General features: G+C 41.4%; 1 protein-coding gene across 2 annotated transcripts in view; it reads left to right on the plus strand.

The window, feature by feature from the left end:
• Positions 1–27,718, plus strand: part of PTPN3 (protein tyrosine phosphatase non-receptor type 3) — a 247,473-nt gene that overhangs the window by 36,327 nt on the left and 183,428 nt on the right. For both annotated transcript variants that reach the window (XM_075270995.1, XM_075270996.1), the window contains exon 2: positions 23,653–23,801. In XM_075270995.1, coding sequence (XP_075127096.1) covers positions 23,667–23,801 — 135 coding nt within the window. In that variant the 5' untranslated portion in view covers positions 23,653–23,666. The remainder of the gene's footprint in view (positions 1–23,652; positions 23,802–27,718) is intronic.

Here is a 27,718-nt window from a genome sequence, read left to right on the forward strand (position 1 = left end):
TATAGTGAGCATTTTGACCCAACAGCCTTTTCACAGATTTCATTAACATAGAGATGTGAAAAAAGAAAAATTAATAGAATGTCACTTTTTCACCAAATTTTTCATTTTCATAAGGGTTTAAAGGAGAAAAAGCAACCCACAGTTTGTTGAACAATTGCTCATGAATCTGGCAATACCCCATATGTGGTTATAATGTACTCTATGGGTACATGGTGGGGCTCAGAATGGAAAGAGCACTATTTGGCTTTTGAAGGGCGGATTTTGATTAAATACGAGTAGTTTTGAGCTCCCATATCACATTTGCAGGGCCCCTAGAGTACCAATACAAGGGAAACCTTCAAAAGTGACCCCGTTTTGGAAACTATACCCCTCACAGAACATATCAAGGGATATAACAAGCATTTTGACCCTACAGCTGTTTCACAGATTTTATTAACATTGGGACGTGATAATGAAAAATTACTGGCCTCAGAGCTTGCTATGGGTCCCGGCGATCCCTGGCAAAATGGTAAAATGGTGCCTTGGTCAGCTTTGATTGAGGTGCTAGAGGAGTTAATGCCCGCAATCAGTGCGGGCACCGATCGCAGGCATTAGTGCCGGGTGTCTGTGGTATAAAACAGCAGACACCTGGCGGCTATGGTGGCCGCCATCTTTAAACACAACAATAGTGCGGCGGATGTCGGGAAAGGGTTAAAGGGGTTGGCCACTTTCAGACCAATATTGAGAAAGAAATCTTACTATTGACATAATAAAAAGTTGAAAATTTTCCAACATACTTTCTGTATAATTCCTCACTCTTTTCTAAATCTCTGCCTGTTCTCATTAGGAAAAACTTTCTGACAGTGAGGGTAGTGAGAGAGTGGAATAGGCTGCCACGGGAGGTGGTGGGCGCTCCATCAATGGAAATCTTCAAGCGGAATCTGGATAAACATATAGCTGGGATGATTTAGGAAAACCTGCACTCGCAGGGGGTTGGACCCGATGGCCCTTGAGGTCCCTTCCAACTCTACCATAAGAATAAGAATACTTCTTTTGCAATAAACCATCAATTTAGTTCAAAATTTTTTATTTTTATAAGATGATAAAGGAGAAAAAGCTCCCTAAGGTTTGTTAGAGAATTTTTTTCTGAACACAGCAATACCCCATATGGGGTTGTAAACTTCTATATGGGAACATGGTGGTGCTCAGAATGGAAAGAGCGTTATTTGGCTTTTGGAGGGCAGATTTGACTGGATTAGATTTCCGGTGCTATGTCGCATTAGCAGAGCCCCTAGAGTACCAATACAATGGAAACCTTCAAAAGTTACCCAATTTTGGAAACTACACCCCTCACAGAACATATCAAGGGTAGAAATAAATTATATATGTAGGTGTAAAATGCTGCGTGGGCACACCGCAGAGCTCAGAAGGGAAGGAGCACTGCGCTTTTTAGCTTTTAGTATACAGATTTGGAGGAATTTCCTGATTCCATGTTGTTTTGCAGAACTCTGGAGTTGACAGTAAATTGGAATTCGCCAAGAAGTGACCCCGTTTTGTAGGGAACATTTTAGATTCTCTACAAATTTATATGGTGCCCAAAAACCAACAATCTAAATAAATCAGCTGTCCAAAAGCACATAGCGCTCCTTCACATCTGCACCCTGCACATCTGCACCCTGCTGTGTGCCCAAGCGGCAGTTTATGCACACAAGTATGACACTGGTGTACCCAGGATATTGTACTTAATATCATATGTGGGTAGAAATGGCTGTTTGGGCACAGCCGGGCACAGAAGGGAAGGAGTGCTATTTTGGTTTTTGAAGCACAGTTTGGTTTCTGGACATTATGCCACTTTTGAAGAGCCCCTAAATTGGCAGTAAAGTAGAACCTGCAGACACATAACCCCACTTTGGACACTACACCCCTCAAAGGATTCATCAAGTGGCTACCGGGCATTTTTAAACTTTGAGTGTTGCATTAATTTCATTTCCAGAAAGGAATGCGCAGTTGATAATGAAAAGTGAAAATTGCAATTTTTCCATAGACATTTCAGTGCCCGATATGTTGTACCCAATTTGTGTCAGCAGAGACACACACTGCAAAAACTGTTAAGCGGGTATCCCGGGCACATCAGCTTTTGGAGCGTTCATCTCTGATACAAGCCGGGCACAACATATTAGGCACTGAAATGACGTATTCCTGGAAAAATTATTTTCACCTCTCACAATCAGCTGCGTATTCATTTTTGGAAAAGTAATTAATGCAACATTTAGGGGTTAAAAATGATCACTGTACCCCTGGATAAATCCTTCAGGGGTGTAGTTTCCAAAATGGGGTCACATGTCAGGGAATTCCACTTTACTGGCATTTCAGGGTTCTGAAAGTCTGTGCTCGAAAAACCAAAATAGCACTCCTTCTGTTCTGTGCCCAAACAGCTGTTTATACCCCCATATGACATTACATACGTTATCATGGGTACACCAGTGTCATACATGTGGGCTTAAACTGCAGTTTGGGCACACAGCAAGGCATAGTAGCGAAGGTGCCCTATGTGACTTTTTGAGCACAGATTCAGATGTTTATCTGGACGCCAAGTCATGTTTGCAGAGCCTCTAAAGTATCAATAAAGTGGAATCCCTTAGGGAATTACCCCATTTTAAAAATTGCACCCATCAAGGAGCGTAGTGAGTATTAGTATCCTAAACGTGACTGCACAGCCGATGGTGAAGAGTGAATATGTAAACTGTGCGGAACACCAAATTCTCTACTATGTCCCCAGTAACTCCTATGTTTGAGGGGGTGGTCACTCTGGGGGACAGTTCTGGTTTAGTTTCCCTCGTCAGGGCTCGTTCACATCTGCGCCCGGTCTCCGTTCATGCAGGTTTCCGTTTCCTGCCCAGAACTGGGCAGGAGACGGAAACCTGCCGGCATGTTTCAAGCCCATTCATTTGAATGGGTTTGAAAGATGTGTGGCTGCGAGCGCCGGTGAGCATTTTATGCTCTCTGCCGCAAAACTGTTTTTTTTTTTAAATCGGACACAGAGTCGGACATGCTGTACTCTGTGTCCGATTTTAAAAACCCGGTTTCGTGGCGGAGAGCATAAAACGCTCACTGGCACTCACAGCTGGACCCGGTCTGACAGCTTTCTGTCTTCTGCATGCAGAAGACAGAAAACTGAGACCAGACTCCGGGCGCTGGTGTGAACCTAGCGTAAGATCTAAATCTTGTTCGTACCCCAATATAAGCTCACACAGCTTATACATTCCTTTCCTGCCGCAGCCAGTTGTGTTCTTATGATTTGGTGATTTTTGAGATCTTTGTCTTCACATTGTACAAGCTATATTTTTTTTTCTTTTTCTGGTGATGTGGCCACATGAGGGCTTGATGTTTGTGTTATGAAATGTATTTTGTAATAACATTTTTGGGTGCTTATAACTTATTGACTAACTTTTATTAACTCTTTCATGGTGGATTAAAAAAATCCCCATCAATTGTGGTATTGTGTTTTACCTTTAAAAAAAAAATTTCCACTCAGCGTACAACATAAATAACCTGTTATCTTTATTCTGCGGGTCGTTACGATTATGGCAATACCTTATTTATATTGTTTTTTAAGTTTTACTAGTTTTACAGAACAAAATCAATTTGGGGACATAGATCAATGATTATTGCATCGCTATCTTCTGAGAGGCGTAATGTTTTGATTTTTTGGTTGACAGTGTTAGTTCAGGGCTTATTTTTTTGCGGGACAACCTGTGCTTTTCCTTGGTACTGTTTTGGGGTACATATGACTTTTTGATCACTTTTTATAGCATATTTTCTAGGGTGAGATGGCAAAAATCATTACTTCCGGCGGATTTTATCCATTTTTTTCCCGACGTTCACCTTGTAGGTTAAATAATGTTTTAGCTTTATTGTACAGGTTGTTACGGATGAGGCTATACCAAATATGTATTGTTATTAATATTTTGTTTTAATATGTGTGTGTATATATATATATATATATATATATATATATATATATATATATATATATACAGTCCTATGAAAAAGTTTGGGCACCCTTATTAATCTTAATCATTTTTTGTTCTAAATATTTTGGTGTTTGCAACAGCCATTTCAGTTTGATATATCTAATAACTGATGGACACAGTTATATTTCAGGATTGAAATGAGGTTTATTGTACTAACAGAAAATGTGCAATATGCATTAAACCAAAATTTGACCGGTGCAAAAGTATGGGCACCCTTATCATTTTATTGATTTGAATTCCCCTAACTACTTTTTACTGACTTACTGAAGCACAAAATTGGTTTTGTAACCTCAGTGAGCTTTGAACTTCATAGCCAGATGTATCCAATCATAAGAAAAGGTATTTAAGGTGGCCAATTGCAAGTTGATCTCCTATTTGAATCTCCTCTGAAGAGTGGCATCATGGGCTACTCAAAACAACTCTCAAATGATCTGAAAACAAAGATTGTTCAACATAGTTGTTCAGGGGAAGGATACAAAAAGTTGTCTCAGAGATTTAACCTGTCAGTTTCCACTGTGAGGAACATAGTAAGGAAATGGAAGACCACAGGGACAGTTCTTGTTAAGCCCAGAAGTGGCAGGCCAAGAAAAATATCAGAAAGGCAGAGAAGAAGAATGGTGAGAACAGTCAAGGACAATCCACAGACCACCTCCAAAGAGCTGCAGCATCATCTTGCTGCAGATGGTGTCACTGTGCATCGGTCAACTATACAGCGCACTTTGCACAAATAGAAGCTGTATGGGAGAGTGATGAGAAAGAAGCCGTTTCTGCACGTACGCCACAAATAGAGTTGCCTGAGGTATGAAAAAGCACATTTGGACAAGGCAGCTTCATTTTGGAAACAAAAATTGAGTTGTTTGGTTATAAAAAAAAAAAGGCGTTATGCATGGCATCCAAAAAGAAACAGCATTCCAAGAAAAACACATGCTACCCACTGTAAAATTTGGTGGAGGTTCCATCATGCTTTGGGGCTGTGTGGCCAATGCCGGCATCGGGAATCTTGTTAAAGTTGAGAGTCGCATGGATTCCACTCAGTATCAGCAGATTCTTGAGAATAATGTTCAAGAATCAGTGACGAAGTTGAAGTTACGCCGGGGATGGATATTTCAGCAAGACAATGATCCAAAACACTGCTCCAAATCCTCAGGCATTCATGCAGAGGAACAATTACAATGTTCTGGAATGGCCATCCCAGTCCCCAGACCTGAATATCATTGAACATCTGTGGGATGATTTGAAGCGGGCTGTCCATGCTCGGCGACCATCTAACTTAACTGAACTTGAATTGTTTGTCCAAAATACCTTTATCCAGGATCCAGGAACTGATTAAAAGCTACAGGAAGCGACTAGAGGCTGTTATCTTTGCAAAAGGAGGATCTACTAAATATTAATGTCACTTTTCTGTTGAGGTGCCCATACTTTTGCACCGGTCAAATTTTGGTTTAATGCATATTGCACATTTTCTGTTAGTACAATAAACCTCATTTCAATCCTGAAATATTACTGTGTCCATCAGTTATTAGATATATCAAACTGAAATGGCTGTTGCAAATACCAAAATATTTAGAACTAAAAATGATTAAGATTAATAGGGGTGCCCAAACTTTTTCATAGGACTATATAGAAGCTGTATGGGAGAGGTTTTTATGTGCGCCTTATAGTCCGGAAAATACGGTATTAAATATTTTACCATTTTTTGCTTCAAAATTTTTTTTCCCTATTTTCCTCCTCTAAAACCTAGGTGTGTCTTATAGTCCAGTGCGTCTTATAGTCCGAAAAATATGGTAAATTAATGAAAAATGTCACGGACACAGCTAGTGTCTGCTCCTAATGTCCGTGCAAGATTTTGAACGGACATTAGCAGCGGACACTACCTGTCGGACAATGACGGTAGTGTGAACGCTCCCTAACCTGTTCTTGGACTCCCTAGTGAACCTTTCACTCAGTGGCTTCTCATTTTAACTCATTTAAGGTAGGTAAACACAAATTATTATTCACTCATCAGCTGGTCGATTCTGCCATAAGAGAATGGACATTTTATTCTCAAGTGCTGTATGTCTACTCCAGAAGGATTAATTTTTGGTGTCTGCCACTCTAACGTCCCACTCATTTATTCCTGAACTATCGATCCTAATACTTGTGCGGATCAAGCAAGGCTTCATTTTTCACTGGTGCCCCCAGCACAGCTTTCTGTGCAAAGGAATTGGCAGTGGTGTCTTCATCTTTCCTTCAGTATTTCCAGGTCTCCCAAGTGTTGTATCAGTTTAGAACCCAGTGAAGAACATTTCCCCTTTTAAGGTCTGTGCTGCACATAACATTACATTAACATAACATTACCTATATTAATTTACCTATATTTCATTTTATATGAAAAAAGGGGAATTTTTGGGACTTCATAACTAAATTAACTTTTTTATTTACACAATTTAAAAAAACTACTTTTTTTTCACATTTTTTTTTTTTTTATTTGTGCTGTAAGAACACTAGAACCACCGATCAGAGAGGATCGCTGGTTCTATACTAACTATAGACTTGCAATACAGTGTATTGCAAGTCTATAGAGGAAGTTAGCCTATGCAGACGCATAGGCTAGCTTCCTCTCGTCCCGGCAGGATCAACCAGGTAACAGGGGTCTTAGCAGCCTGGGGTCACTGGCCAGACCCCAGGCTGCAGAAGATACTTATCTTCCCCGATCTCGCCGCAGGGGGTGCCCAGAAGACATCAAAGATCACAAAACCCTCTGAATGCGGCGGAGATATTTCACTGCCGCAAATGAAGGGTTAAAACCTACGCTTGTTGCTCATCTCCGAGCGGAGGTTACGGAGCAAGGTGTTAGCTTTGAGATATAGCTGACCCCTGCTCCCGATGCCGCCCGCGACCGACCCGAGACCCATTTTAGATGGGTCAGTGTTTTAACATCGGCACGGCACAAGAGCCCATGACGCGCCAACATTAATCTACAGTGGGTGGTCGGAAAGCGGTTAATGTCCTATCTTATGGATAGGACATCAATTTTTAACCCTTTAATAACCAACCTGTTTTATCCCTCAATGACTGAGCTGTTTTTTTGCGGTTTTCCATTTTCACACACCAAATGCCATGTATTATATATATATATGTTTTTTTGTGATTTGTTTATTGCACTATTTACTATTTTCGGATATTCATATCTCATTGATTTTAATCTTTTCTTCTTTTTTTTTGTAAGCAGTGATTTAAAGATTAATTTTACTCTGTCTTTTCATGCTTTATGTTTAGTAATAATAATAATAATAATAATAATAATAATAAAATAAATTTATAATAATAAATAATATATACATAAATAATAAATTTTGTACCATTCACATTCTACTTAAATAACACTGTAAACATACAATGAGTTGATAAGGTTAGATTGATAAGAAGTTTGTATATTTTTGTAAGTGTTTTACTATTTTTTTTTTCAATACAACCAAAACAGTGCCATTTTGGGAAGCATAAGACTTTATTTGATGTTTATGTCTAGTATGGCGGTTTCCCTATAGGTGTAAAGGAAGCAGAAAGTCCACAGAGGTTTCTTTCTATAAGCGTTGGTCTGCATTAGACTAGTAGCACAATGTTGTGAGCTCTAAGTTCTTTCATGAATTTGGCCAATGTGTGACTCCATTTATTTTCATATTCATAAAAATGGCACCTGGTTTGTTAATCAGGGATTTTGTTCAGATAGCCATCCTTTTTCTTAACGCTTTAAAGAGCAGAGCTGGATCAACCATTGAACCAATTTTAACAATGATATCCTTGATTTTGTGGGAACGTTCTTTCTTGATGCATGCTCCATGCTTGTACAAAAGCATCCCTATAATGCCCAGTTATGTGCAGCACAGACCTTAAAAGGGGAAATGTTCTTCACTGGGTTCTAAACTGATACAACACTTGGGAGACCTGGAAATACTGAAGGAAAGATGAAGACACCACTGCCAATTCCTTTGCACAGAAAGCTGTGCTGGGGGCACCAGTGAAAAATGAAGCCTTGCTTGATCCGCACAAGTATTAGGATCGATAGTTCAGGAATAAATGAGTGGGACGTTAGAGTGGCAGACACCAAAAATTAATCCTTCTGGAGTAGACATACAGCACTTGAGAATAAAATGTCCATTCTCTTATGGCAGAATCGACCAGCTGATGAGTGAATAATAATTTGTGTTTACCTACCTTAAATGAGTTAAAATGAGAAGCCACTGAGTGAAAGGTTCACTAGGGAGTCCAAGAACAGGTTAGGGAGCGTTCACACTACCGTCATTGTCCGACAGGTAGTGTCCGCTGCTAATGTCCGTTCAAAATCTTGCACGGACATTAGGAGCAGACACTAGCTGTGTCCGTGACATTTTTCATTAATTTACCATATTTTTCGGACTATAAGACGCACTGGACTATAAGACACACCTAGGTTTTAGAGGAGGAAAATAGGGAAAAAAAATTTTGAAGCAAAAAATGGTAAAATATTTAATACCGTATTTTCCGGACTATAAGGCGCACATAAAAACCTACGATTTCCTCAGAAATCGTAAGTGTGGCTTATAGTCCGGTGCGCCTTATATATGGATGGAAGCGGCGGCAAAGTCTGCGTGCCACTTCCATACATACATAAAAGGCACCGTAAGGGTGCATTCACACTATGGAACGCCAGCGTGTATCACAGCCGTACACGCCGGTGTTACAGCAGGGCTGCCGGACACTTCCCATTCATTTCTATGGGAGCCGGCATGCGGGCGCTCCCCATAGAAATGAATGGACAGACACTTCCCATTCATTTCTATGGGAGCCGGCATGCGAGCGCTCCCCATAGAAATGAATGGAAAAAAGCAGTCCATTCATTTCTATGGGGAGCGCTCGCATGCCGGCTCCCATAGAAATGAATGGGAAGTGTCTGTCCATTCATTTCTATGGGGAGCGCTCGCATGCCGGCTCCCATAGAAATGAATGGGAAGTATCCGGCAGCCCTGCTGTCACGCCGGCCTGAAACAGAACGTGAAACTTACCGAGCGGTGCAGGGCGGGCGGGTGGGCATTCAGGCCTCCTCTTCCTCCGATGTCCTGACCACTTCCTCCGGCGCTCGCGAACTGATAATGGCCTGGGCGCATGCGCAATATCATAATGCTTCTACTACGGCTACTGCGCATGCGCCCAAGCCATTATCAGTTAGCGAGCGGCGGAGGAGGAGGACGGAACATCGGAGGAAGAGGAGGCCTGAATGCCCGCCCACCCTGCACCGCTCGGTAAGTTTCACATTCTGTTTCAGGCTTTTATTTTAAAACGGGGGGGGGGGGGGGTAGTTTAACCCCTTAACGACCGGCCCATAGGGAATCTACGTCGGCACTTGCAGGTCCTTCCTGACTGCCCTATAGGAAAACTACGTCGGGCAGTCAGGGAAGGATTCCCTGTAAGTGCCGACATAATTGGATGGGATTTTAGCTGTATCTAACAGCTAAGACCCCATTCCATAACCCCCCATCGGAGGGGTCTCCGATCGGGGGGTTTTAACCCCTTCAGTTCCGTGATCAAACATGATCACGGAACTGAAGCGGTTCCGTGACGGTGCCGGCTGAATCGGCACCCCCCGCGGCGAGATCGGGGGGTGCCGATGTCTCTAACATGGAGCCTGGGGTCTGGCCAGTGACCCCAAGCTCCAAGAGACCCCCAATACCTGGTTGATCCTGCCCGGGGAAGAGGAAGTCAGACACAGGCAGCCCCTGCGTCTGACTTCCTCCAGACGCTGCAAGACACTGACAGCTGTGTCCTGCAGCGTCTGATACAGAATTAGTGATGCTTTTATCAAAGCATCACTAATTCAAGTGTCCTAAAGGGACACATGAAAAAGTAAGAGAAAAAAGTGAAAAATAAATAAATAAAGTGTCTGATAAAAATGAATAAACTTATAAAGCCCCAAAATTCCCTTTTTTCTATAGAAAATGAATTATATAAAAAAAAAACCTAAAAGTTAATAAAAACAATACATATTTGGTATTGTCGCGTCCGTAACAATCTGAACAATAAAACTGCAACAATATTTAATGTATATGGTGAACGTCGGAAAAACCCCCCGGAAAAAACCCGTCGGAAGTAGTGATTTTTTGCCATCTCACCTTACAAAATATACTATAAAAAGTGATCAAAAAGTCATAATCACCGCACAACAGTACCAATAAAAAGCGCACATTGTCCCGCAAAAAATAAGCCCTCAACCAACACTGTCAACCAAAAAATAAAAATGTTACGCCTCTCAGAAGATGGCGATACAAAAAACATTGATTTATGTCCCTAAATGTGTTTTTATTCTACAGAATTAGTATCGCATAAAAAAATAACATAAATGAGGTATCGCCGTAACCGTACCGACCCGCAGAATAAAGGTCACATGTTACTTATACTGTACGCTGCATGGCGAAAAATTTAAAAGGTAGAATGCAATGCCAGAATTGATTTTTCTTTAGAAAATCCAGCAAAAAAGAGTTAATAAAATGTATTCAATAAGTTGTAGGCACCCAAAAATGGTGTCATTACAAAATGCATCTCATCCCACAAACAACAAGCCCTTATATAGCCACGTCACCAGAAAAATAAAGAAAATATAGCATCTAGTAATGTGAAGACAAACAACCCCAAAATCGCCAAATCATTAGAACACAACTGGCTGCGGCAGGAAGGGAATATATAAGCTGTGCGAGCGAATATCGGCGGACACCCCATATTTAGAGCTTATGAGCTAAAAGACACCAGAAGTGACCCCCTAAGTGACCCCCAGAGTGACTCCCCCAATCATAGGAGCTACTGGGACATAGTAGGGAATTTGGTGTTCCCAATGTCCTCCGCACAGCTTATATATTCCCTCTTCGCCATCCGCTGTGCAGTCACGTCCGGGGTACTAATACTCACTACACCCCCTGAGAAATTCTTTGAGGGGTGCAGTTTTCAAAATGGGGTCACTCCTTTGGGGAATCCAATTTTCTGGTACCTTTACTGGCTCTACAAACATGACGTGGCGTCCAGATACCAAACATCTGAATCTGTACTCCAAAAGCCGCATCGCGCTCCTTCCATTCTGCGCCCTGCTGTGTACCCCAACTGCCGATTATGCCCCATGTATGCCACATGTATGACACTGGTGTACCCAGGATAACGAACGTAATGTCATATGTGGGTATATACTGATATTAGGGCACAGCCGGACACAGAAGGGAAGAAAGGTTATTGGGTTTTTGGAGCACAGACGGTTTGGTTTTTGGATGCCATGACACTTTTGCAGAGCTGAAACGCCAGTAAAGTGGAATCCCCTGATATGTGACCTTATTTTGGAAACTACACCCATGAAGGATTTATCCAGGGGTACAGACAGCATTTTAACCCCCAAATGTTGCTATAACTTATTATCCATAAATGAATACGCAGATGATTGTGAAAGGTGAAAATGACCATTTTTCCAGGAATCCGTCATTTCAGTGCATAATATGTTGTGCCCATCTTGTATCAGAGATGAACGCTCTAAAAGCTGTTGTGCCCGGGATACCCGCTTACCAGTGTTTGGAGTATCTCTGCTGACATAAGTCGGGCACAACATATCAGATACTGAAATGGCGAATCTCTGGAAAACTTCATTTTTAACTCATTATCAGCCGCAGTTTCATTTCTGGAAACCAAATAAATGCAACACTCAAGGGTTAAAAATGCTAGCTACACCACTTGATAAATCCCATCTGTGGGCTAGTGTCCAAAATGGGGTGACATGTCTGCGGATTCCACTTTATTGGCAATTCAGGGGCTTTGCAAAAGTGACGTCCAAAAACCAAACTGTGCTCCAAAAACCAAAATAGCGCTCCTTCCCTTCTGTGCCCGGCTGTACCCAAACAGCCGATTCTACCCACACATGGCATTAAGTCCGGTACACCAGTGTCATACATGTGGGCATACACCGACATTTGGGTACACAGCAGGGCGCAGATGTGAAGGAGCGCTATGTGCTTTTGGAGTGCAGATTTAGATTGTTGGTGTTTGGACACCATGTCATATTTGCCGAGACCCTAAAATTTCCCCTACAAAATGGGGTCACTTCTTGGGGAATTCCAGTTTACTGGCACCTCCAGGGCTCTGCAAAAACAACATGGCGCCCCAAAAGTCCCTCTAACTCTGTACCCCAATAGCTAAAAAGCGCAGTGCTCCTTCCCTTCTGCGCCCTGCTGTGTGCCCAAGTAGCAGTTTACACCCACATATATAATTTTCTGCCCCTCGGGATGGCCCCTTAATAGTTTTAGGAGTGTAGGTCTCTGACAACACAAAGTGGGTGCAACGTATTAGGCACCGAAATGGCAGATTTCTTTAAAAATTTCAATTTTCATTCTGTACATTAATTTTTGGGAAGCATTTTTAGGCTCAAAATGATAATACCCCTTGATACATTCCTTGATGGGTGTAGTTTTTAAAATGGGGTCACATCTGAGGACTTTCCATTGTATTGGTACTTTAGGGGCTCTGCAGATACGACATGGCACCTGAAAACTATTCCAGCAACATCTGCCCTCCAAAAGCCAAATAGCGCTCTTCCCATTCTAAACCCCACCATGTACCCATACAGAAGATTATGGCCACATATGGGGTATTGCCATGTTCAGGAGAAATTGTGTAACAAACTGTGGGGGGCTTTTTCTCTTTTAACCCCTTGTGAAAATGAAAACTTTGGGGATAAAGGGACATTTTAGTAATTTTTAACCTACACATCCCAAGGTTAGTAAAATCTGTGAAACGGCTATAGGGTCAAAATGCTCACTATACCCCTCAATAAATACCTTAAGGGGTCTAGTTTATAAAATGGGGTCATTTATGGGGGTTTTCAATTGTTTTGGTAACGCAAATCTTGTTTGAATGTGCAATGGGCCTGAAATATCTGCAAGCAAAATTTGTGTCTTGAAATCCAGTTGGTGCTCCCTTCTTTTTGGGCCCTGCCGTGCGTCCGTACATAGGACTAAGGCCACAAAGTGTACATTTTTGAACACGGGAGAAATGGGGCCATCTATTTTGGGGTGTTTTTCTTCATTTTCATGCCTTGTGTGCAAAAAAAAACTGCCTTTAAAATGACTCTTTTGTGTAAAAAATATGAGAATTTTTTGTTTGACGCAAATTCTTTTAAAACCTATGGGGTCAAAATACTCACTATACCCCTCAATGAATACCTCAAGGGGTCTAGTTTATAAAATGGTGTCATTTATGGGGGTTTTCAATTATTTTGGTAACTCAAATCTTGTTTAAATGAGCAATGGGCCTGAAACATTTAGAAGCAAAAATTGTGTCTTGAAATCCAGTTGGTGCTCCCTTCTTTTTGGGCCCTACCGTGCGTCCGTACATAGGATTAAGGCCACAAAGTGTACATTTTTGAACACAGGAGAAATGGGGTCATCTATTTTGGGGTGTTTTTCTTCATTTTCATTTGTTATGTGCAAAAAAACTGCCTATAAAATGACACTTGTGTAAAAAAATATGATTTTTTTTTTGTTTGACGCAAATTTTCTCAAAACTTATGGGGTCAAAGTACTCTCTATACCCCTCAATGAATACCCTAAGGGGTCTAGTTTATAAAATGGGGTCATTTATGGGGGGTTTTCAATTGCTTTGGTAACTCAAATATTGTTTGAATGTGCAATGGGCCTAAAATATCTGCAAGCAAAATTTGTGTTTTGAATTCCAATTGGCCCTCCCTACCTCTTAGGCCCTACTATATGTGTGTACATAGGACTAAGGCCACAAAATGGACATATTTTAACACGGGAGAAGAGGGGTGATATATTTTGGGGTGTGTTTCTTCTTTTTGATGTGTTGTGTGCAAAAAAACTGGCTTTAAAATGACATATATTTGAAGAAAATGAAAATGTCATTTTTTTTCATCATTTGTAATAATTTTTGCAAAACAATATTTATTTGATCAAAATACTCACTATACCCCTCAAAGAATACCTGAAGGGGTCTAGTTTTCCAAATTGGGTCATTTAATGGGAGGTTCTGTCATTATGCCACCTATTCTTGTCTGCAAACATCGCTTGGTACAGGAAAAAATGACAAACTCAAAATTTCCAAAATTTGCTTATAAACTTGATAAACTTGTAAATTGTCTAAGTTACTCAAATATGCTAAAATTATTTCAAATATGCTTGAAACACAAAAGGAACATTTGGAAATATATAACTACTAACTTTTTTGCCCTGTATTATTGTGTATATGTGAGATATCGCAGCTAAAAATGGAAAACATTGAAAAATTTTCAAAATTTTCAGCATTTGCCAGTTTTTAAATAAATTTACGCAAGTTATATCAGTCTAATTTTACCTTCTCAGTAAAGTACAACATGTCACGAAAAAACAATATCAGAATCGCTTGGATGCCTAATACTGTTACAGAATTATTCACTGATAAAGTCACACAGGGCAAATTTCCAAAATTTGGCTTGGTCATTAAGGTCCAAAATAGGCTGGTCACTAAGGGGTTAATCTAACTTTTACGGTTGGGCTCTATCAGCATGATTTTGCTGATAGAGCCCCGCCGAGCGCTTCCAATAGAAGCGGCTGGCACGCGGGGGGTTAAGCGGCCGCTGGCAAAGTCTGCCTGCCGCCGCTTTCAATAACATATAATGCGCACCGGACTGCGGCTTATAGTCCGGTGCGCCTTATATATGAACCGAGACGGACTATAAGGCGCTCATGGGCAATGCGGCTTATAGTCCAGTGCGCCTTATAGTCCGTAAAATACGGTATATGGGAGTTGTAGTTTTGCAACAGCTGCAAGGCCACATTGACAGGTGACCCTGCAGCTGTACGGGGACGCATAGAGTGTTTTTTTTTTGCGGGGCCAGAAGTACTTTTTAGTTATACCATTTTGGGGAATATCTATTGCTTAGATCACCTTGTATTGAAAAAAAACTTGGTGGTTTATGATATATGATTTTCTACTTTTATATATATATTCTAGGGACAGGAGGTGATTTAGAACTTTTATTTATTTCATATATATATTTTTTTTTTACTATTTTATTCCCCCCCAGGGGCTTGAACCTGCGGTCACTTGATTGCAAGTCCCATAGACAGCAATACAACTGTCATAGACCCAGCCGCAATACTAATATAGCCGTGACAGGCCTGGGAGCCTCATTAGGTGGGGACCGGCCCCGGGGGAGAAGGGGCCACCGATACTGACCCGGCATCCGCTGTACTAGAGAGGCGGATGCCGGCGAGGGATAGACGCTGGCACAGGTGCCGGGGCCTGAGACATCGCTGCGCTCCTCTGCCCTGCATGAAGCCAGCGGCGGGGGGACGGAGGAGCGGAATAGCCGCTGCTGGCTTCATGCAGGGCAGAGGAGCGTAGCGATGTCTCAGGCCCCGGCGTCTATCTCTTGCCGGCATCCGCCTCTCTATTAGAGCGGATGCCAGGTGCCACATTCGGACTATAAGACGCACCCTTCTTTTCCCCCCAAATTTGGGGGGAAAAAAGTGCGTCTTATAGTTCGAAAAATACGGTAAATGGCGATCGGGTGCGTTCTTTTGCACTCTATCCCTGTCCTTAAGTGTCCGTTCCTAAAGATGTCCGACTTTTCAAGCAGACAGCAAAACCCGACATGTAGTTTTTTTCTGTCCGCTTGAAAAGTCGGACATCTTTACGAAGGACTCTTAAGGACAGGCACGGAGTGCAAAAGAACGCACCCGATCACCATTTAAATGAATGAAAAATGTCACGGACACAGCTAGTGTCCGCTGCTAATGACCAGGCAAAGATTTTGAACGGACATTAGCAGCGGACACTACCTGTCGGACACCGACGGTAGTGTGAACGCCCCCTTAAAGTGTTCTCCCACCAGAAGTTTCATGAACTCATCTAGCCTAGATAGGATGTTTGTCAGGGACTGTCATTAGAGTTGGTAAGATAAACATTACCTGCAAGCTTACCTTTCATAAAGGGGAATCTACCATTGCTGTCAGACATAGGGGCTCTACATTTCTAGGGGATCCCTCTTGCTATGTGGATACTGAATTCTCTGGAGAGAAAAATAGTTATGGTTGTCTACACAATATCTGTAGGAACATAGTGACAGTTTCATGCTTTCCTGAAAGTAGGTCTCCCAAAAAAGGAACCCTCTTTCTACAGAGAAGCTGGCAGATCATTTATCTGGCATGTATAATTGTTAACATTGATGGAAACAAAGTGGTTCGCCTTGATGGGTCATCAGTGAGGGGGAAGGGATAAAGGAGGAGCAAAATGGAAAAAAGAAATAAAATGGAGGGGAGAGAGACATAACAAGTCAGTCCTGAAATATAAAGCATAATAGAATAACAGAAAGCTGGTCCACTGGGCTGTCTAGAACACAGACAAAAAAAGCCAGAGGCAAGGGAAGGCACAAGGCAAATGGACCTGAAAGTGGAAACCTGTCTTGGTGGGAACCCAGAGAAAGATTGGCTCAATGAAAGTGCCACAGGTTGTACAGGCATGTTATATGCAAGCAGAGGCACACTACTCAAGAAGGCACGCAGACATTTTCCATGTAGCAAAACCTAGAGCGTTTTTAAAGGGCAGTTAGAAGTCCATCTCCAGAGATCTTGATGTTCTTTTGTCCATGGTGTGCAACATAAACAAGAAGTTTACAATCCATGGCATAATTAATCTCATTATGCAGGATAGTCTGGATGGTGGATAAGCAGCCCTATTCAAGTTCCAAAGAAATCCAAGCTGTCCTGCAAGCTCCCACTGGCTCAGTGTCAGCACAAGCTATCTGTTGACATTTGAATGAAATTAAAGGGGTTGTCCCATCACAAGGATCCTATCTATACTGCTTGTTAATGTGGATTTAAGACTTTTTCTAAATACACTGCTTCAGCAAAACTGCTTTGTTTGTCTGTATCTTACTTTATTCAATTCATTGTTGACACAGCCCTTGACTTATCTGCTCAAAAGTCAAGTGATGTAGCTGCCTGCTCTCAGGGGGGAGGGAGGAGGGGCTAAGTGCACAGGAGCGAGCCTGTGTTTCTAGCTGTTCCTGTGTCTGCACCACGTGACCTAGCTTCCTGCTCTCAGATAGAGGAGGGGAGCTGCTTTCATTTCTGAACTCGTCTTCTGTTCTCCCAGTTATCAGGTTAGCTAATTCAATTGTGTTCATACAGTCTCTGTATGTAACACAGAATGGAGTTGCTCCTGCCTGTACTTCATAGTACAATATTGTGCATATAGTGTTATTTGAGGATCACGCTATGTGGTGGGCGGAGTTACATGCTAATTTGGGGGCGGAGTTAAATGGCAGGTTGCATGTGAAGCCCCACCCACCAAATGACGCAAGAAACCAGGAAGAAAGAAGATTTTACAGCAGTGAAGACTGGTGAGTATGCGACATGGGAATACCCCTTTAAATGCTATTGCAGAAGACCCAGGAGGACCCAGTTTCTGATGCAGAGATATGAAAGTGCTAGACTAAAGTTTGTCAAAATGTACATGAGTAAGCCAAAATCTTTCATGTGGACAGATAAGACCAAGATAGCGCTTTTTTGTACAGCACATCATTCTATTCTTTACCAAAAATGGAGGTTCAAAGATGTTTTGGGGTTGTTTTGATGCCTCTGTCACTGGGTGCCTTGAAGATTACCAAACGATTTTGGGTCACAATGTAGGGCCCAGTTTCAGAAAGCTAGGCGTACATCTTTGGTCATAGGTCTTCCAGCAGGACAATGACCCTCAAACATACTTCAGAATCACCTAGAAATAGGTGGAAACAAAGCACTGAGAGTTCTGAAGTGGCCAGCAATGAGTCCAGGTCTAAATCCCATTGACATCTGTGGAAAGATTGGTGTGGGATAAGGCAACCTTCAAACAGTCCAAAATTTCAATTGAGAGATGTAAGAAGCTTGTTGATGGTTATAGGAAGCGATTGATTTCAGCATTGTTTTCCAAAAGATTTGCAACCAAATGTTAAGTTGAGTGTGCCAGAAATTTTGAATGACCCATTTTTTAAATTTTGCATGAGGTTGTTAATTTTTGGCTTTGTTTCCGTAGTTTTTTTTATGTTGTTCCAACACACATAAAGGAAATAAAAATGTGTAATTGCAATAATTTTCTGCCCCCCCCCCCCCCCCCCCAAAAAAAAGGTGCCAACACTTATAGCCATGAATGTATATCAGGGTTGCTCCTGATTTTGATTTTATTGCAACATCCTCTATTTTCTTAGTCATTGGTTTGCAGGAGTAGGGATATGTCAAAGGCACTTTGAGAAATTGTAATATCTTTTTTTTGCATGCAAAAAAAATATTTTATCAGTAGCCTTTTATTGCCTTTTATCATATAAAAAGCCAGTGTTTAACTATCGCTGTTAACAAAACCTATATAATTTAAAAACAGAATCTAAAAGACAATTTAATAATATACCTCTAAGATTAAATAACATTCTTTTCCTTGTATAAGATAGAAGCCAAATGTATTACAATGCAGTGCCCAGAATATCTAATAGCATCAGCATACAGCCGAAAGCCCGGCACATCCAACAATATCGGCACAGAACCGATAGCTACTGTGCATGCGCGGCGGCTCTAGAGTTGCCCGAACTTATCGGATATCTCCAAAAAGGGATTGCGCATGTGCACTCCCTTCTAAACTGTCCGGGCGATCTCTACAGCCGCCAAACATACTAATGACTAGTATACATCTTTTTTTCCCCCTGACGAAGCCACGGTAGTGGCGAAACGCGCGTCGGGGCGCGTTCACTACATGAAGGTCCACCCATAGGTAATTTATTACTTGGTATCATGTTATTTCACAGAATATTTGCACTTTAAAAAACTATGTATGTTATACCGTATTTTTCGGACTATAAGACGCACCTTAGAGGAGGAAAATAGGGAAAAAAAATTTGGAAGCAAAAAATGGTAAAATATTTAATATATGGGAGTTGTAGTTTTGCAACAGCTGCAAGGCCACATTGACAGGTGACCCTGCAGCTGTACGGGGACGCATAAAGTGTTTTTTTTTTACGGGGCCAGAAGTACTTTTTAGTTATACCATTTTGGGGACTATATATTTCTTAGATCACCTTTTATTGAAAAAAAAAACCGGTGGTTTATGATATATGATTTTCTACATATATATATATATATATATATATATATATATATATATATATATATTCTAGGGACAGGAGGTGATTTAGAACTTTTATTTATTTCATATTTTTATTATATATTTTTAAAGTTTTTTTTTTTTACTATTTTATTCCCCCCCGGGGGCTTGAACCTGCGGTCACTTGATTGCAAGTCCCATAGACGGCAATACAACTGTATTGCCGTCTATGGGACATTCTGTCTATTAGTATTACGGCTGGTCATAGACTCAGCCGCAATGCTAATATAGCAGTGACAGGCCTGGGAGCCTCATTAGGCTCCCGGCTGTCACCCGAACAGGTCGGCTCCTGCGATATCGCCGCGCAGGAGCCGGCCTGCAACTCTACAGGTACGGGGCCGATGGGGACCGGCCCCGGGGGAGGAGGGGCCGATGATACTGACCCGGCATCCGCTGTACTAGAGAGGCGGATGCCGGGCGAGGGATAGACGCCGGGGCCTGAGACATCGCTCCTCTGCCCTGCCTGAAGCCAGCGGCGGGGGGGGACGGAGGAGCGGAATAGCATCACTCCTCCCGCTGCTGGCTTCATGCAGGGCAGAGGAGCGCAGCGATGTCTCAGGCCCCGGCGTCTATCCCTTGCCGACATCCGCCTCTCTATTACGGCGGGTGCCAGGCGCCACATTCAGACTATAAGACGCATCCTTCTTTTCCCCCCAAATTTGGGGAAAAAAAAGTGCGTCTTATAGTCCGAAAAATACTACGGTATATGCACTTTAGAAACTATGGATGTTTTACATATCCTTATATATATATGTAATGTAAGTGTCATTTATTCATCATCAACCATTAGTATTCCATCTTGGGCCTTCATTGTTCTGTTTGGTTGTATCACCCCATTCATTATTTCTGTCTTATATATGTTTTAAAATGTATTTAAATAAAGCTTTATATATTTTTTGCTAAACATTTTCTGTGGCAGTGCGCTTTTTTAGCATAGTGTTCTTTCTCTCCATACTAATGACTAGGAAGCATGCACAACTAGCCGACCTCGCTGTCGCAGCGAGGCTTGGCATAGGACCGCACAAATGCATGTTGTTTTTGCCCTATAAAAGACGCTGGATGGCGTGCAGTAAGTACTGCATGCTATTCAGCCCTAAAGGAAAAGGTAAAGACCAGTTTTTACTTTATTTTTGGTTAAGATGCATTTGCAAATCTAGAAATCTTTTACGTGAGATACCTACACTATACCACTGACGATGTAAATTAGAACATAGTATTAATCATGCTATAAACCACACTGTAGCACCGTAACATTGGAAGAACATTGAATATATTCCTATTGAGTGAGGTTATATATATGTACAAAAGATTTAACAAGGACATAATTGTTTTTTGAAACTTAACTGTTTTTAAACAGTCATTTCTCTGAAAATAGGTTAGACAGCTATGAAAGAGAATAATACCTTCTTATAATAATACCTATGACACCAAAAGCAAATTTGCACATACGGTATTATAATAGTCCAGATATAACTGTTTGAAGATACCCTCCCCTACCTTCATTTCCTCTACAGGTTACACCCCAGTACTCCCACTTAGCTTTTGTGGAGTACAGCATTAAAAGCAGGTTTGAGCATACATGGACTGACTGAATTGCTGTGTATCCCACTTAGCTTTGGGGGTGCAGCATTAAAAACTGGTTTGATCATACATGGACTGACTGAATTGCTGTTTATCCCACTTAACTTTTGTGGGGTACAGCATTAAAAGCAGGTTTGAGCATACATGGACTGACTGAATTGCTGTGTATCCCACTTAGCTTTTGTGGGGTACAGCATTAAAACAGGTTTGAGCATACATGGACTGACTGAATTGCTGTGTATCCCTGATAGGTGTTTGGGGGACACCCCCTGGAAAGCTGGGTTGAGCGTATATAGCTGGAATGAATTGCTCTGTATCCCTGTTAGGTGTTTGGAGGGGACACCCTGTGGAAAGCTGGGTTGAGCGTATATAGCCGGAATGAATTACTCTGTATCCCTGTTAGCTGTTTGGGGGACACCCTGTGCAAAGCTGGGTTGAGCGTATATAGCCGGAATGAATTGCTCTGTATCCCTGTTAGCTGTTTGGTGGGACACCCTGTGGAAAGCTGGGTTGAGCGTATATAGCCGGAATGAATTACTCTGTATCCCTGTTAGCTGTTTGGGAGACACCCTGTGCAAAGCTGGGTTGAGCGTATATAGCCAGACCTAATTGCTCTGTATCCCTGTTAGTTTTCGGGGGGACACCCTGTGGAAAGCTTGACTCCTCTCCCTGCAGTATAGCTCTGAAAAGAGCTGTTGTTTGTCTTCAGTTTTTCCCTGCCTACTAGAAGCTAATCCTCTCTAGCCCTCAGCAGCACATCTGTCCCTACGTCTACAAGCTGCAAAATGACATGAAGATGGCGGCCGGTATTCTTATAAATTGGAGGTCACATGTTTTCGGCAGCCAATGGGTTTTTTCAATTTTTTTCAATGCCTACGTTTTTGTAGTTCCTGTCCCACCTTCCCTGTACAGTTATTGGTGCAAAAAACGCGCCAGTGAAGGTGGGAGGGGATACGAATTTTTCCTGTGTTTGCCGCGTGGTATTCGATTGGAATCGAATACCTCGAATGGCCTGATATTTGATCGAATACCTATTCGGTACTAACGGCGTTCGCTCATCTCTAAGTGACAGGCAGAAGCAGCTTTTAATATAGAAACAAGGGAAATAGGGAAAAATGCAAAAAAAAAAAAAATGCAGGATTTCACAGATATTATGCAACGTTTGTTGATAACGTATAGTACAGAATTTATTAATGACAGAAATAGTGCCAGAAAATCAGAAGTCCAAAATTTGTGTTGCGCTATAATACTCTATCATAAGAATGTGACAGAATTTTAGTAATTTTTTCAAATTTAATAAAAAAGAAAAAGTAAAATTTAGCATTGAGAGAAGTGCTGAGACCCTTTGCTATGACATTTGAAATTTGGGTCAAGGTTCCTTAGGGTGGGTTCACACTACTGTTTAAATGTTCATTCTGATAATGTCTGTTAAAAAAAAAAAAAAAAAAAAAAAAAAAAGATCCTCTGTCTACTATGGACAAGCCGATCTCTGAGACCTCCCCTTTATTTTGTCTACTTCCAGTGCATCCACAGAGTTACTGGGAGTGAGATACCTTATAGCTCCTCACTTTGGATTTGCATTTGGCTGCAGCAAAAAATTATTTTCCTCATGACCAGAAGTCAATTTTATTTTACCACAAGATACACTGTTTCCCACTTCTGGTGCAGCATTTTGGCATGACCGGAAGTGGTCATTACCACAACCAGAAGTTCATTCTTGACTTTCAGCACGGCTTATTGCGTTTTCTGAAACCGGACGTGACATCACAGTCACTTCCGTTTTTCATTTTTGGTGCCAATCTGCCTTTATTTAACCTTCTGGAGTATGCATACACATCCATCTCAGACTCTTTACAGCTTTTACTGTCATATACTCCTTGATGTGATCCTTTTTTCAGCTCCTGCACACTCTAAGAGTCCATTCACACGGAGGAAAATGGTGCTTTATTTGGCATTGAATTTTCAGCGTTGAAAAAAAAGCCTCCCATTGATTTCAAAGGGTTCCACTAGTAAAAAAAGGAACCCATTGAAGTCAATGGGAGGCTTTTTTTTTTTCAGCGCTGAAATTCCACACCAAATTCCTCACCATTTTTCTTTGTGTGAATGGACCCTAAGTCTTTTACGTGCGGCTTATTTTGTCACCGGAAAAAAACGCTTCCTAATTAGGAAGCATTTTTTGGACCTTGCCTTCTTTTTGTGGAGCATTTTTTTGTAAAAATTGCTTCCAGAAGGTTCCAGGTGGTTTTCCCATCCCTTAAAGAGAACAGGCTGCAAAAAACACGTTGCGTTTTTTTACCGTGCGTTTTGCGCTTCCCATTCACTTCTATTGCTTTCTTCAGGCGGAAAACGCCTGAAGAAAGGTCATGAAAAAAAAAAGCTAGCAGTCTACATAGACTAACATTGTATGGAGGAGGATTATGACGTGGATTCCGCTGTCAAAATCCTCCTCCATATCCCCGTGTGAACTAGCCCTTACCGAGATGGTAAGATTGGCTAGGTCCATTTGTTTATCTTTTTAAGCTTCATGGTTCTTTATTAGAAATCTTGACACCATACCTGTAGTCTTTCATCACTTGTTACTCCTTGGGCAAAAGTCTGGACATCACTCACAGGATATAATCCTCAGTTGTCTATATTTTCTGTGATTATTGTGAGTTTTTGGTCTACCTTATATTTTGTCGTCTTTTTTTTTAGCATAATTGTTCCAGATTGGTTACAGATTGAGTCCCATTCTGTGCACCTTGTGATGATTATTATTACTATCCAAGAAAATTTTGATTTCCAAAAGGAATTCATGTTCTGTGTGTTTAGAAAAGGTTTAAGATATATATTCCTGAAAATACTTATAATTACTCCACATCATGACAGATGTTCTTTTATTTTTTTGCAGGAACAGTTTTCGTTATGACCTCCAGGCTACGTGCTTTGGGTGGAAGGATAAATATACGAGCAACTGACCTTCCAAAAGAAAAAAACAGGTCAGAAGTGGTTTGCAATATCCACTTTTTGGATGGCTCTCAGCACAGTTTCAGAGCTAATGTAAGTTTTAATATAGCACACTACATGTATATCATTAACATTGTTAAATCAGACCAAGGAACAGATTACATTAAAACAAATTAAATAAAAAAAATTACCTAACCTGTCTTTTCCTTCCCAGTATTGGTGGTGAACCCACTAGTGGTTTCTTGTGAAGCGGGTGTGGTTCCCTGCTCCATACAACAGCCTAAAGGTCCTTTTCTATCAGTATGTTTTTTAGAACTTCAAACTTTTGTGCAATTTGCCTGCCTGGACCTTTCACGTGTAACATTGGGTGGGCGCGGTTTTCCCTGGACCTTCCCTGCAGAACTTAATTTTTTCTTGAAGAAATAAACAATTTCTTCCATATACCATCTGGTATTACAGATTGATAGTAATAGCATACGGACCAATTCATTTCTATGGCCCCATACACACATCCGTATTTTTTACGGTTATGTTCAGGGACTATAGGACGAACCTGCAAACTATGGAGCAGAAAAACAACAAGAAGGAAAAAATAATTCCATTGAAGTAAAAATCCATAATTTATTGAAATGATTAAAAAAATCACATACATGATAATAGCAAAGAATATGGCATAATACACAATAAAGTAAAAAAGAAAAAAGGCAGGTGGAACAAATAAAGTTCAATACTAATAGTGAGTACACCAGGTATTACTAATGTGTCACATGTAGGAGATGGGAAATATGGAACACTTATATGAATAACACACAGTGTGCAAAATGCCAAAAAGTTCAAACTAGTAATCATTCCAGACATGGTAGTCATAAAGAGGAAAGACTATGAACATGCAAATACATAATAGTAAACTACATTACTATACCAGTAAAGAGGGGGACCAGCGCATTTCACCCCTTCCAGGGCGTTTGTCAAGAGATAGTGTGGCATAGAGATTTCCAAATATTTAAATATAAAGCTAACCAATGGAATTAACAAACGCCCAAGTGTAAACATTATAATAATAAGTACCTTATCTGCCATACAAGACACTGTGAAAAACAAAATGGTGGATCTAACTAGGAAAAACAGATATCATGAGCGCACGCCCAAAGAATTAAGCTACAAATGAGTCTTACGTGAATAACTTGATATCTCGGTCACGTAACTCACACAACCACAAGTTTGCGCATGCACACGTGACGTAATGACACAACACAATGATGATGGCGTCGTCCTTACATGAGGTTTGTTGGATACAAGGCTCTGATCCATTGTGAATGTGTGATTCACATGACTGTGATACTGCATTCTTCACGCGAGACTTCTATATAGTATAGGTCCATAGGCATGTTCTCGCGATATCTAGTTGAAGACATGAAGTTTCTTATACTCCGGGCTTTTCCCCTCGTCTATGGTAAATGTATAGTCATGTGATCGAGATTATTTACATAAAACTCATTTGTAGCTTACTTTTGTGGGCATGGTCTCGAGATATCTCGGTGTTTCCCGGTTAGATCCACCATTTTGCTTTTCACAGTGTCTGGTATGAGGGGTAAGGTACTTATTATTATAATGTTTACACATTGGTTTTTTGTTAATTATATTGCAGTTCCATTTTTGTCCATTCTTGCAGATCATTCTGCCTATTTAAATAATAGGATGATATGTGAAAAACACCTCTCTGTCTGGGCTGTCCAAAGTCTGTTCACTGTCTGTTTTCTCATATAACCACTGCCCCAAACACCTTTTAACAGCTGGGTCAGAATGGCGTAGGTGGCAGGCAATATGTTGAAACGACCATCCTGCTTTGCTCAGTCCAATGAAACACCTCATCTCAAAGTCGATCAGCTGACCAAGAGATACACTACTCAAAAATAGCATCTAAGAGACTTTTTATAGGTCAGTGAGAGGAGCACTTTAATGCACTTTTGTGGCAAGATCCAAACCACACCTGTAATTATTTACATAACTTCATGCTGAGTTTTACAGCAATCTAGACATTTCTTTCTGAGTGTGCTTTTTGTCAATTATACTTTAGGGTCTGTAAAGGGTGGTGGGTGGTGTACCCCAAAAATCTCAGGTTCTGCTGAACCCAAACTTTTTGCAGTATTTGCAACAAACCCTGTTGGGGTCACGATGGACATAATACTGTGTGGAGGGGCCAATATGGGACATTATACTTGGGGGGGGGGGGGTCCGTTATATGACATTATACTTTATGGGACATTATACTGTGTGCAGGACCGCTAATGGATACTACACTGTGTGTGTGGGCCATTATGGGACATTATACTGTGTGAAGGGACCACTGTGGGATATTATAGTGTGTGTAAATGGCTTATGTATGTGGCTGTGAGCCAGGAGCAAAACTTAGGACAGGTCATATACATGTCTGTTTTTTGGCCTGTGCTTACTGAAGGAAGTAAATGCGGCCATGGAGGCACTGTCAGCACATGGATATCATCCATGTGTATTCAACCACAAACCCGGCACACCAACATGGCTGTGTCCATGTAGTCATAGGTTTAAGATGAGTTCACATGGTGTAGTTGTCTTACATGTTAGAACTGTATGAAGTTGTAATTGTAGTAGTGAATAACACGTGTCGCTGGGAATTTCAGCTGACTTGCATGTTTTTGCTCTGCCAGTAATCAGCTGCCTGATTACTTACAGCTAAAATGCATATGCTACTGATTATCATCTTTCTCAAGCATATTTACCTGCTATCACTGTGCTATAGAGCACATTACAGTGATAAACAATATACCTTTGTTAAATGTTACTTTTGTTCATATGGAGAATAACAACTTTGAAAGCTTAAGCAAATGAGGCAGTTGGTGCAGTGGGGGCGGGTCTTCAGCCCTGAGAGTACTGTTCTTGTCACTCGAGTAGGATGGGTTATGTGATCGCAGTAGAAGGATCAACTCTGACTGCATGGGATAGATCAGGATAGAGGTGGTAGGGGTCTGAGTATATAGTTACATAGTAGATGAGGTTAGATGAATACACCAGTCCAACCTATTACCCTACAGTGTTGATCCAATGGAAGGCAAAAAACTCCATGAGCCTGATGCGAATTGCCCCATGTCAGTGGAAAAAAAATCCTTCCTGACTCCAATCTGGCAATCAGTATAAAACCCTGGATCATCTTGTCCTTATCAAAATCTAGATCCCATAACCCGTAATTTTTTTTTTTTTTCTGTTCGAGAAAGGCATCCAGGCCTTCTGGCACATGGTGTGGAGTTGCCCAGTTGTGCAGACCTTCTGGAGAGGGGTGGTGGATCTACTGGCTGATGTTTTGGGCTGTCCTGTTCCGCGCTCTCCTGAGGTTTGTCTGTTTGGTGAGCTTGAGGAGGAGTTGTGGCAACATCACGTCCGGATCTTCCTTCGGGAAGGTCTGTTTTATCCTAGGAAGGCCATTGCCCTCCGGTGGATGGCCCCGCAGTCTCCATCGGTATCTCAGTTGCTTCCATTTAATCAAATTATATACACTCACCGGCCACTTTATTAGGTACACCTGTCCAACTGCTCGTTAACACTTAATTTCTAATCAGCCAATCACATGGCGGCAACTCAGTGCATTTAGACATGTAGACATGGTCAAGACAATCTCCTGCAGTTCAAACCGAGCATCAGTATGGGGAAGAAAGGTCATTTGAGTGCCTTTGAACGTGGCATGGTTGTTGGTGCCAGAAGGGCTGGTCTGAGTATTTCAGAAACTGCTGATCTACTCGGATTTTCACGCACAACCATCTCTAGGGTTTACAGAGAATGGTCCGAAAAAGAAAAAACATCCAGTTAGCGGCAGTTCTGTGGGCGGAAATGCATTGTTGATGCCAGAGGTCAGAGGAGAATGGCCAGACTGGTTCGAGCTGATAGAAAGGCAACAGTGACTCAAATAGCCACCCGTTACAACCAAGGTAGCCAGAAGAGCATCTCTGAACGCACAGTACGTCGAACTTTGAGGCAGA

This window comes from Leptodactylus fuscus, chromosome 4, assembly GCF_031893055.1.
Source record: "Leptodactylus fuscus isolate aLepFus1 chromosome 4, aLepFus1.hap2, whole genome shotgun sequence".
In the NCBI taxonomy this organism is placed as follows: domain Eukaryota; kingdom Metazoa; phylum Chordata; class Amphibia; order Anura; family Leptodactylidae; genus Leptodactylus; species Leptodactylus fuscus.